The sequence below is a fragment of the Agrilus planipennis genome, unplaced genomic scaffold (genome assembly GCF_000699045.2).
Source record: "Agrilus planipennis isolate EAB-ADULT unplaced genomic scaffold, Apla_2.0 scaffold30, whole genome shotgun sequence".
Taxonomy (NCBI): Eukaryota; Metazoa; Arthropoda; class Insecta; order Coleoptera; family Buprestidae; genus Agrilus; species Agrilus planipennis.
In genome coordinates this window covers 999,807-1,012,723 of record NW_020438923.1, presented here as the reverse complement: position 1 = coordinate 1,012,723, position 12,917 = coordinate 999,807, and the positions used below count along the sequence as shown (strand labels likewise).

General features: G+C 34.3%; 1 protein-coding gene across 3 annotated transcripts; it reads right to left on the bottom strand.

The window, feature by feature from the left end:
* Positions 1-7: 7 nt before the first annotated feature.
* LOC108732360 (chromatin assembly factor 1 subunit B) lies at positions 8-3,951 on the bottom strand. 3 transcript variants are annotated; one of them, XM_018463124.2, is made up of 6 exons: positions 3,604-3,674; positions 2,919-3,063; positions 2,547-2,771; positions 2,335-2,490; positions 1,956-2,269; positions 8-1,839 (listed from the first exon to the last, which is right to left on the bottom strand). In XM_018463124.2, exons 2-6 carry the CDS (start codon positions 3,042-3,044, stop codon positions 273-275), a joined length of 2,388 nt encoding a protein of 795 aa, XP_018318626.1. In that variant the 5' UTR covers positions 3,045-3,063; positions 3,604-3,674; the 3' UTR covers positions 8-272. The 3 variants fall into 3 exon arrangements, with proteins under 3 accessions (XP_018318626.1, XP_018318625.1, XP_018318627.1); XM_018463123.2 differs by lacking the exon at positions 3,604-3,674 and adding an exon at positions 3,126-3,312; XM_018463125.2 differs by lacking the exon at positions 2,919-3,063 and having other exon boundaries at positions 3,604-3,951.
* Positions 3,952-12,917: the final 8,966 nt, after the last annotated feature.

Below are 12,917 nucleotides of genomic sequence, written 5' to 3'. Positions count from 1 at the left end.
TAATAAGTTTTTTAAAACAGATAATATTTACAACCTTTTGCAAAGCCCTTTTTGAGATTGATTTAATTACTTCCCGTTTTAAAAAACTTATTAAATGCTTTTTGTTCCTTAAACAATTTGTACTTTACCCCATAATTTCCTTTAATTCTCGATTCTTTTCATTGGCTACTACTCTAACAGGGTTGTTTTTTTTGTCTTCAAGTTGTTGGAGAAATTTTCAATTACATCGTTACAGACACTCCTTAAGATGAAGTGTTCTTTTTATGTTAATTTTACTTAGGCTTCTTTAACGTCCACTGTTCCAAAATATTGGATTTTCTTGGTTTGCTATTTTCTGTGTTTTCTTCCTTACTTTTCTTTTCAACTTCATTCTTTTTAGATTTATCAGTCTTTCTTCTGGGTTGAAGAATGTTTATTTTTTTCGATTTTTCCGTTTTTATTGTGCATTTATTGTCATTTATTGATTTACCTGCTCCTTCAGTATTCCTTTCTTTAAGCTCTTTTGGTGTTTCTTCAGATGAAGTATGTTTTCTTTTGGGTTGAAGAATGTTTATTTTTTTAAGTTTTCCTTCAATTTTACTTTTTGTTTTGTCTTCTTCTGCAACACCTTCTGATGCTTCCTTAATTACAATTAATTCAGACGTCGCCGTTTCTTCAGACTTTTTTCTTTTAGGTTGAGGAGTGCTAATAGTTTTAGATTTTTCTCCTACAGTTTTACTTTTATTTTCATTTAACGTCTTATCTGCTTTTTCAGTATCTGTTTCTTTTAATTTTTCTGATTCGTCAGTTACAATTAATGCAGACGACGTTGCTTCTTCAGTCTTTTTCCTTTTGGGTTGTAGAATGTTAATTGTCTTAAATTTCTCTTCCTTCGACGTTATACAGTTTTCTTCAGCATTTCTTTTCTTTAGTGCTTCTGATGTTTCTTCAGTTACAAGCACTTCAGGAGATTCCTTTTGCTCACTTTTTTTCCTTTTGGGTTGAAGGATGTTAATTCTTTCAAATTTTCTTTCTAAAGTTACACATTTATTATCATTTAACGTTTTAGCATTTCTTTCCTTAAATACTTCTGGTGTTTCTTCAACTACAGGCACTTTAGATAGTGCTTTTTCTTCACTTTTCTTTCTTCTTGGTTGAAGAACGTTAATTCCTTCATGTTTTCCTTTTACAATTTTGCATTCGGTATCATTCAGCGTTTTACTATTTTCTTCTCTATTTCTTTCTTTAGAGGCTTCTGATGCTTCTTCAGACTCAGGCTTAGTCCTTTTGGGTTGAATAATGTTAACTCTATTTTTTTCCTCTACAATTTCTTCAGAACTTTTTTCTTTAGATTTTTCAGAATAGTTATTTTTGATAGCCCAATTTTCTAACAGATTCATTTTTTTGGGTTTAGCATCTTCAACCTTTTTCCTTTTTACCTGAAGAACATTAACAGCTGTAGGCCTCTCGATATCTTTTTCTTTTTTCTCATTCTCAGGTACATCAAGAGGACTTTCCTCAGGTTCACTCTCTTCCAGGGTATACGGCAGCCCCAATTCTCCCTCATCAAACGTGACGATGGTACAGAAACCATCAGTCGACGATGCAATAAGTAAGGTTCCATTAGCAGACCAAGTTAAGTCGGTTAATCGGGTGTAGTGTATTTTTTGGAGGATTGCAAAGGGTGTCATTTGTTGGGTGTCATACAAAATAACATCATTATCTGTTGCAACAGCAAAAATCATACGATAAGGAAGATCTATGAATGGTTTAGGGCCCTCAGATCGAAGCTCGAAAAATACTGGACAAAAACGTACCGCAATCGAACTTTGTTTTGTCAAGGGGAGAACAGCCACAGGTCTAAAATGTATATTTTGTTTTGTCAAAAAAAAATAGACTTAGGAAAGTACCACAAACGCTCTAGGATGCCAATACATGACCAAAGGAGGATACAAAAGTATATTTTAATTTCTTACTTTGATAAGGAGTCCATTGTGTAGATGTATGTGGCATTTAAGTATCTTCGGCAGTCTTCTGATTCAATACATCCAGATGGTGCTACCAACAAGTTACCATCTGGTGAGAAACTCAGTCTTCTGAAGAATGATTTGAATGTATCATCGTGAAAATACTTGACATCCTTTTCATATAAACTGTGAGATTCTGGGACTGGCAGATGTCCCCTAAATGACTTAAACTTGATTTGTTTTGTAATGCGGTCTGCTACCCTGCAGACCCTGTCACTGCTTAACAGAGCAATGTATTGGTTTTTTGGGTCCCAGGAAACTCCCTTTAGTAAATAAAAAAAATAATTAACTTTCTGAATTAATTTGTTTTCACTAAATATTAAAATACCTGCACAAACCCTTTGGACTCTGCAAAAATGTGCTCGTTCTTGCCTTTTCCCAAATTCCAAATGATAGCGGTATTATCTATAGATCCTGACACTAATCTTAAGTTGTCTGGAGACCAACACAAATCGTAAACGTCTTCTTTGTGCCCTCGGAATATCTTTGAACATAAACTAACATAAGTCATATTAATAATAAAAACGAAGAACAAAATACCTTGAAGACATTCCAAGTTTCTTTGTCATTGGTTTCACCATCCAATGAAGGAATGCTATCTGTCTTTAGTTGCCAAATAATTATGTTTGCATCATCATCACCTGATGCCAAATATTGCCCTGATGGAGACCACCGAACAATGTTAACAGGCCTTTGATGTCTTGTTAGGTCACTGATTGCTTCCAGATTAGTTTTGCTACATTCATCTATTAAAACTTGCCAGATCTGTAAGAGACAAAGAAACACCTTTACAATACCTCTGATTTGTTAAATTTTGAATGACAACTTATTAATTAATGTAACCTAAACATGCAATTAATTACCATATGCCGTTTAAACGTTTATTTTGTAAAAATTCGTAAGAAAACTTACTAAAATGTGATAATCAGCACCGGCTGTTGCTAACCTAATAAACGTTTCATTGGAATTTTGCTGAACATCTACACTTAAAATAGGGTCCCTATTATGCCACGATATTTCTGGGATTGTGCACTTCATTCTTATTGTACATCCACTCCTATTTAATGATAATTTAACTTATTAAACTTCAATTACTACTAAGCAGCAAAAACATTTAACTCGTTACCGCCAAACTTCTTATCGTGTTCGATGTACACAGTTCGATGAATAATTTAAAGAGCTCTGTGCATCGAATATAAAATAAGTTACCGAAATTATTAAAGCCTTTTTAAGCACACAGAAATCCAGAAAAATAAAAACAGGCCAACAATATTTGTAAAATCATTTAAAACCAAATAAATAGGGTTATGATTTAGGTTAAGTGTCAAATTCGTTGCTCTAACGTGATTGGCTGAAAATGGAAATTCAATGATGGCCGCCCTCAGTTACCATAGCAACAACGGCGGCCATCGCGGTTTTATTTGAGCGCCTTTTTTAAATAACTTTTAACAATTTCAGTTACGAAAATATGAGAATAACTGCTCATATTTGTTAATGATAAGCAGAAATTCTATAAGTATCATTGTAACCTAAATAAGCAATTAATTAATATTACAGTTTAAGCGTTTATTCTATAAAAATTCATTGAAAAACTTACAAAAATGTGATAATCAGCACCGGCGGTTGCTAAACTAATAAACGTATCACTGGAATTTTGCTGAATATCTACACTTAAAATAGGATCCCTATTATGCCACGATATTTCTGAGATTGTGCACTTCATTCTTATTGTACATCCACTCCCATTTAATGATAATTTAACTTATGAAACTTCACTTCCTACTAAGCAGCAAAAACATTTAACTCGTTACCGTCAAACTTCTTATCGTGTTCGATTAATAATTTAAAGAGCTCTATGTGTCTAATATAAAATAAGTTACCGAAATTAGTAAAGCCGTTTTAAGCACACAGAAATCCAGAAAAATAAAAACAGGACAATATTTGTAAAATAGGGTTATGATTAGGTGAAGTTGTCAAATTCGTTGCTCTAACGTGATTGGCTAAGATAGAAATTCAATGATGGCCGCCGTCAGTTACTATAGCAACAACGGCGGCCATCGCGATTTTATTTGAGCGCCTTTTTTAAATAACTTTTAACAATTTTAGTTACGAAAATATGGGAATAACTGCTCGTATTTGATAATGATAAGCAGAAATTGGAATCCAATTCTATACAGTATTCAGTTATTGTTAGTATTGGTTAGAATTTACTAATTAATAATCAGGTATTATTACGAGTAGCAGAATAGCATATTTACATGTAAATTTGCACGAAAACAATGAATTAGAAATATATTGAATTAATTTTCGCACGATTATAAAAACTATTGGCTTTAATTCGTTGCTACATTATATACAATATTTGGTTTAAATGGCTTTTCAAGTCAAATGAATTATAAATCAGCAAACATGATTGATGGTAAACGTGGAGGAATTAATCATATTAACAGGAAAATCAATGGGACATATCAAACACTGCATAAAATAAATTCACATTTGTACAAAGCGCTAGATCTCAGAGTTTAGTAAATACATTCCGTGTGCTCATAAATATCACCAGCGTTTTGTAAATTATTTTACTTCAGCAAAAATAACGCCGAAAAGTACCTATATGATATCGCACTCGAAAGCCATTGGTACCATGAGATTCTACGTACCTTTTTACATAATTATAACCTCTCAAAAGTTGGCAAATACCTTCCATCTTCTAGTGATTTCACGAGCGCTTTTTTATGTTTGTTATTCTATATATTTTAGCAAAAAGTAATGCCACAAAGTACTAATTTGACACCGCACTCGAAAACCATTGGTATCATGAGATTCTACGTATTTTTTTACATCATTATAACCTCTCGAATTTTGGCAAATACCTTCCATCTCCCAATGATTTCACGAGCGCTTTTTTATGTTTGTTATTCTATATATTTTAGCAAAAATAATGCCGCAAAGTACTAATTTGACACCGCACTCGAAAACCATTGGTACCATGAGATTCTACGTACTTTTTTACATAATTATAACCTCTCGAATTTTGGCAAATACCTTCCATCTTCTAGTGATTTCACGAGCGCTTTTTTATGTTTGTTATTCTATATATTTTAGCAAAAAGTAATGCCACAAAGTACTAATTTGACACCGCACTCGAAAACCATTGGTACCATGAGATTCTACGTACTTTTTTACATAATTATAACCTCTCGAATTTTGGCAAATACCTTCCATCTTCTAGTGATTTCACGAGCGCTTTTTTTTGTTTGTCTTTCTATGTATTTTAGCAAAAATAATGCTGCCAAGTACTAATTTGACTTTTTCTATATTATTGTCACTTCCCAAATACTAAATCGTTAATAACAATTATCTATTGTTAACATAATAAATGCTTTTTGATGAAACTGAATGTAGTTAAGAAAAACGAACCGTTTGAAAAAGATGTTTCAAAAGTCATCCTGTTTTTCTTAACTAACGTTGTACCTATATTTCGTTTTAAGCAGGGTAATGGATGTTATTGGCTAATTGGCCCGTACAGAGATGTAGGAACGTGAAACGCGAAGTGAAATTCCGAAAACGTTTTCGAGGATCTTTTCTAATTTTCGTTAACCATCAGTGAGCACCTCGAGCGGCATTCTCGTGTGTCGTTTCAAATTTAATTTGAGCAACGTGCTATCCGTAGGCAATTACCGAAGTAAGTGGTGCAACATGTCAAGACTCAAATCCGTTTCTAGTACTTAAATTGCGGCGGAATATTTAGCTTTTGTAGCGCACCCCGGAAATTTATCGGAACATTTAGAGAAAAGTTGCAGATAAGCGCGCGAGCAAATCTTTGATAGTCGCTCTCGAGAGGCTGCGCCAACGTTCTTAATTGCCTCGGCCAGGCCAGAATGCACACAATACATAACAATGCAATTATTGCACGACAACAATAGACGAAATTTCGCGCTTTTGTTTCAATTAGACGTCTAATAGGTTTTCGCCACGAAAATTTATCGTCCCTCTTTAGTCTACGCCCCTAGTCGTTTATGCATCAACAAATGAAATCCGCACGTCAATTGTCTTGAACGATTCTTGATTGTTTTCATTAATAATCGAAACAAAAGAATATAATATCTACACGCTATAGTCTTTTGTCTTTAATGTATTTGTTTACTTGATTTTGTGGCATATATTTCACTTTCCTCTACATCAATCAATAAAGTTGAAGTTAAATGGAGTGATTAAAGCTGTGGTATAGAGATATGTACTTATAAAATATGCACCTAAGTAGATGTATATGGAAGAAATCACTCATCTTGGGATTCTCCCACTTCTTCATGAATAATCTGTATCTTTAGGAAATTCGATTGGAAAATCTGAGAATATTATTCTCTCGGAGGTGTATTAGATGCCTAGCATGTCATTTAGGTATTACAATGGAGCCGGATTATCCGAGATAGGTAACTCATTTTGTGAATGCTCGTACTTATTCAAATTTTCCCAGTAAGTGCGGTAATAAAGCCCGGAATTCTTATTTTATCGTTTCCTTAAAAACGCGCTAAGCAACGAAAAGAATTTTATGGTTGTGCCATTAAATGAGAAACAGTAGCAGGCGCGTTTTCTCAAGAAAAACCACATTAGTGGAAGATCACATTTCTATTTTGCTTCGCGTTATTACGTTCGGAAAATGTTGTTTTCCCAAATGTTAAAGCTACACATAACATAAAACGACAACGATTTTAACATTGCAATTAATTAAGTAAAAACGTAAAACAACAAATGATGATGGTGGACTACATTTTCGATAAATAAACTAACTGAATTTAGGGAAAACAAAAAGGATTTGAGATTCGGTAGCAAAATGTTCGTTGTTCTCTGTCTCTCTTGTAGTAAAAGGTACGAAGTAATTTAAGTCAATGGAGCGAAGGACTAAACTGCAGACTAACTAATGCCATGTATTTTAACTTTCGGAGAGGCGAATTTATCGTTAAAACGCGTGGTAAAGTTAACAAAACTCGCTAATTTAATTATTTAACATCGAAACACTCTAGCGGCATTTGTTGCTAAATTGTCTGCGAAACTTCAAGCACCAGAACAAGTAACATCGCACGTCCGCCATAAAACCACAACTAAAACAATGGAAGAAGGTTCATTGTCATCCCACTATAGATATAGATACGTTTTAATGCACATTTGTGGATGCTGTTAGCAAAACCTTTTCACAGGCTTTTAGTTTTCTTAATAGACATTCAATATTGGTCAACGAGTTCTATTCTGCCTGAGTTTTTGTTTAGAGCTTTGTCGATATTCATAAGTCTGCTTCTGGTTTTAATATTAATCCTTAAATCCTTTGTAGCGTTTCCTTTTAAGGTTATATGAAGCCCGTGAAAACTATTTCTGGAATTATTGAGTTTAGACAAAAAAGGATTTCTCAAAAATCATTATTCTAAATAATATTAGAAATTCGAATTTGAGTTTGTTGGTTTGTTACCATTTCACGCTTTAACCTCCCATCCGATCATCATAAAATTTTGTTCACGCATTGTTAGGAGATTAGAAAAGGATATAGGGTACTTTTTATCCAGAAAGGAAATATAGTTCCCGAGGGACAGAAAAAAATAGTTTTATTTGATCGTTGATGATCTTTAACACATATTTAGTGAAGACGCGAGTAAAACCTATCATGAAATTTTGTACACACATTGTTAGGGGTGCAGAAAAAAAATATTGTTCCCGAAGGATAAAAAAAATTAGGTATTTTACGTATTTAGGAGCGAAACTCTTATAAACATTTATGCTAACCGTTCAATATTTATACAATACACTTTCAAATTTCAATTACAGTAAAAAATTACACTTGAAAATCATGTCCTTATCGACTCTCAATTGTTATTTCAAGTTATATTTCTAGATAGTCCCTATTAGAATGGAAAAATGCTTTCATATCCGTTGGAAATAGCCGCTCTGGCGAACCGTAAAATTTTTCTTAATAAAATCCTTTAAAAGGTTGACTTTAGTGCGAAAGTTGTAATTCTATAACTCACGTATACAGAGCGATTTTCACGTCAAAGTCGAGTCGCTATAAGGACCCCTGAGCGTCTTTATATCTCGATATTACCACTTCCAAATCGGTTCTACACCGTTGCACCCGCAAATTGAATAACTCGAAAGCTAGAAAATTTTTCGATATCCTCAATTCTGGAAAACATCCCCCGTCAACGAGAAAATAAAAGCGGCGAGTAAAATAAAATTTTACGTTTCCTAATAAAACCTCACACACACACACATTGCTTTTAATGCATAACGCTTTAATATGCGAATTCCTACGTGCTAACCCGAGTAAAGTTAGCCATAACAATTTTTTTTATGTACTTATAGCAAAATCTACATTTATTTTATTTTTAACATTAAAATATGAGCCGGGTGCATTAAAATTAAATAAAAGGATATCTAATAGCATCTACTTATATGATATCATTACAATTTTATGAAGTGTCAGACTTTTGTGCGATAAGGATAGTCCTTCATCATCCCTTACTGCTCAAGAACATAAAAAATTGGCAAATTAAAATCGTCCACTTCTTCCAATTTAAGTAAACGGCTTCTAAAGTTGACGGTGTGTTTTTTAAAACAAAAAATTACGTAAATACTAATTTTTGTTTTTGACCTTGGGTTCCTAACTTTGGAAACAAAAGATAAGGCATGCCTTCTATGGTGAAAGTCCAGCAATATTAAAACAAAAATATCTCAGATTTAGTAGTCTTTCTTTTGTTTCAAACATGTTTAAAATATTGTTGTCAGTTTCCTTTTTCCTATGCTAACTTTCTATTTTCCTTTTTTAGTCTTTGTTACATATCACCTACAACACTCCAGTTATATGATTTAGCTAGGATCTTTACATGTTACGTTTAACGGATTTTATGATAATGCAGTATCGAAAATTAGGCGTTTATTCGATATTAGGCTGTCTTCCCCTATAGCAAACTTTCCCCTTATTGACCTTTGACATATTGCTATGTTATCGGCAATTTTTATCGGAAAACGTTGATGAAAATTGAGTGTTATATAAATTGAAAATTTCCTGCTGAATTAGAATTGATTTTTGCATGCATGCCTGTTATCATCTCTTTTCCACGACCTATCGTTTTTGATTGATTCGATATTACTTACTGAAGCAATTCATTTACGTTAATAAATTTCAACAGCGCCTTGTAGTAAACAGTCACCGTTTATCTATCTCCTTTTTGAACTTATTTTTCTGCCACCTTTTCATACAGGCAAGCCACCCTCTACTTTACCAGTCGGCTGTTGTTGACCGAATTAACTTGACTCTATAGAGATTGATGATAAGATTCATCTTCGTTCATAAAAGTTTTGCTTCGTACATAGGTATTATAACTTGTGCTGTGTTTGGATTAATGTTGAAAAATGATACAAGATAACACGTCCTTTTACTCCTTTGTTGGCACTTGTTTATCAATAATAACATCCATACGCTACAACAATGCTGCGATCTTCTTTTATTCTTCAATCAGTCTGATTTAAAACAAAAATTCTGATGTCATTTTTTCTTATTTCTTTTGTTTTAATTATTGTCAAGCGTGGTTTTTGGTAGTTTTTCGCGTCAACACACGCGTGTTGTATACATGTGGTGGCTTTCACGTGAGACATGTGCATGTGAGGGTTTAGCAATTATGTAAATGTGGAGGGAAAGGCTTTTTAATTAAGATTAATTCACATTTCAAACAACATTCGGGCCAGTAGTGTGTTCCGTCGTAGGTAATAGATATAGCTAACTAATGGAACATGGAAAATAATTACATACGAAATTTTAGGATCCCACATTTCACGCCATCGTTTTATTTTTCAATCAATTCGATTAAAATTTATTAGAGTTATTACCAAAAAAGCATTTAATGAATTACTACGTTTTAGAACAATAGGGAAAGAGAACAAATTACACAGGTATTAAAATTCTGTTTACGGTGTATTGTGAGAGCAAAGTAAATTTTTTAAATGTACATTGCATGTATGTACTGACAGGGCTATTAAATATGCAATGACAGATAGAAGCACAGGGGGTAAAAAGAAGGTCTGAATCAGCTAGTTGCTAGAATATCGAGCATGTCAGGTCTGGGCTTCGACTGGCGCGTTTGGTGTCGTCGTAAAACCGAACCTGTTGAAAAATTCATTGTGCTTGATTGGAAAAGGGCGCACACACACACACACACACCTTAACCAATTTCAATTTGTTAACAGTTTACCGTAGAACAAGGCGGAATTAGGTATTGCAAACGACATTGCATAAAAGAAATCAATTACACTGTGTCTCTAGCAAAGAGTAAAAAAAAAAAGGAAAAAAGTTGTCCTCGTTCGGCGTTCGCTTGTAAATAGTAGTCGATTTTACATGAAAAATTATCTGACTGTACAGAGTGTTCTAGGATGAAGTATGAAAGAGGATTCTGTAACAATCACTACATAGTATAAAACAAAGTCCCTTTCCCGCTGTCTGTCCCTATGCATGCTTAAATCATTAAAACTACGCAACGGATTTTGATGCGTTTTTTTTAAAAAATAGAGTGATTCAAGAGGAAGCTTTATATGTATAATACATGCATAATATAGTAGGGAAACACTGATAATTTTAGAGGTTTCTAATGTGATGTCGTAAATAAACACATTTTTTGCGCTTACATTGCAAACGCTGGCTGAACCCTACGAGATAGATCAAAATAATGTACTACAATATTGTACATCTTAAAAGGGTCTACAAAAAAGTCCGCGATGGTATATGTCTATCTCTTAGGGATAACCCACAATAACCATTTTTATCCTTTACTTTTTATGAGAAATAATGACTTATTTACGAAGCGATTGTAGGCAATACAGCATTAATTCTTATCCAATTAAGTACCTTAAATACATTGTGCATTTAATATAGATCAATATGGCCCTTTACAGCATGTAATTTAAATGAATATTTTCGAAGATATTACAGATTTAAAATGCAGGGACATAGCGGTTGCGGCGGTACCGGCCGGGAGGCCGGTTTGTATTGTCTAATGACAAAAAAACTGTGAATGTTGTATATAAAGACATTCTGTAGTATATTTAGTATGTTCAGGGGGTATCTTTTGAAGATTTCTCCTTCTCGATAATAATCTAAACAAAACAAAAATATATTTAGTATCAGCATTGCACCCGTGCGAAGCTGGGGCGGGTCACTAGTATACAAATAAAACAGAAACTACGACGTGATTGACGTTAATACGCTTGTGTAAGGGTTTGTTTCATTATAAGGTCGTCAGTCCTAAGACTGGTTGGACACGTACCTCCATTCTCTTCTAACCTGAGATAATCTTCGTATTTCCCTAAAACTAGAACAACCTACATCCTTAACTATTTGCGAACAGTAATCTAATCTAGGTCTATGTCTACCCCTCCTAACTCCCGTTTCTGCCTGTAATATTTCCCTGACTTGGTCTGAGAAGGTGTCCTACCAACCTATCTCGTCTCTTTCTTATTGATTTCCATAGAGTCCTCTGTTCTCCTATTCTTTCTAATACCTCTTCATTTCTAACTTTCTCTATCCATGGTATCCTCATCATTTGCCTGTAACACCACATTTCCAACGCTTCTAACCTTTTCTTTTCCGCCGCGCCCACTGTCCATGTTTCGCAGCCGTACAACGCCGTGCTCCAAACGTACACCTTTAACAACCTTTTTCGAATTTCTAAATTAACGGCTCGCGAGTATAGAAGTGACTTCTTTTTATTAAAGGCGACACGACCCTGCGCTATCCTCTGCTTTATATACCTACTACTCCTTCCATCCTCACTTATCTGACTTCCTAGGTATCTAAAATCGGCCACTTCTTCTAATTTTTCGTCTCCTGTCTTTATATTCGCTCTTTCCCTACTTTTTCTTCCCTTGCATATCAGTATTTTTGTTTTACTTGTATTTATTTATTTTCATACAGTACCCACTGTTTTGCCCCTTGAGAAAAAATGCTTCTTGAGAGTAACAATGAGCAAAATTGGTCTTGTGATGGTGGACTAGGTCTGGCTTTGTTCATCACTACTTGGGAGTTACAGTGCGCGTAAGAGATTGACGACCAATAATGTTCTTTCCGAAACCGTCATCATTTCCCAAAGTGCTTTTATGATAATTCGGTCAATAAACAGAGAGATAGGTTTGCGAAAAATCACACGGGTATTATTTCGTTCAATCGTTCACGTCGCATCAAGTGAACGGATACGGGAACGGGAAGAAAAATATCCAATTTCACTAAAAAGACCAACTACAGCAGTTGTCGATGATGGTCAGGAGAGAAACTGAGCCGTTCACTTCGATTGAAAATTTATCGTCGGACATGGCGGGTGTCACCGGAGCGGTTCTCAAACATTTGCTTCCTATCGCGGGGAAAAAAGGAAAAAAAAAGGCGCGATTTCTGTCGCTGATCGTCCAGGAACAGCAGCATCCATCCTACTGTCGCGATCATCGGTCAACGCGATATATTTATTCCCGAAACAGGAATAAAACGAAAACGTTTCTCTTTTACGAATGACAAACCAATTTTCTATTCGTGTCGATGTCTTAAAATCCTCTGTCTTCCCGATTTCATCTTAAACCGAAACGTACAATACAAATGGCATTGCAAGTTTATCTATACCTATACCAAAATCTGATAAAACGTCTCAGCCGCAGGATCGGGTTTCCTTCTTTATAGGCGCCACCAAAAGTTACAAAACATTTAACATAAAAATCGACTTTTGATTTATAGGGTTGTTCGGAAAGTCATTTCGTTTTTTGTTGTGGAAATGAAAGACAGTTTTCGTATAATAAACAAATACTTTATTAAATTATATATTGACCGTTCTGGTCCAACACCTTTTGCCATCTTTCTGGTAGTAGCATAATTCCACGCTCATAAAATTTTTG

What these genes read in the sequence shown, in the direction of transcription:
- LOC108732360 (XM_018463125.2), bottom strand. Translation starts at nt 3,729, where the DNA reads ATGAAGTGCACAATCTCAGAAATATCGTGGCATAATAGGGATCCTATT. An exon ending in AGTCCAAAGGGTTTGTGCAG is followed by an intron (nt 2,270 to 2,334) that starts GTATTTTAATAT and finishes TATTTACTAAAG; the next exon opens with GGAGTTTCCTGGGACCCAAA. An exon ending in ACAATGGACTCCTTATCAAA is followed by an intron (nt 1,840 to 1,955) that starts GTAAGAAATTAA and finishes TATACATTTTAG; the next exon opens with ACCTGTGGCTGTTCTCCCCT.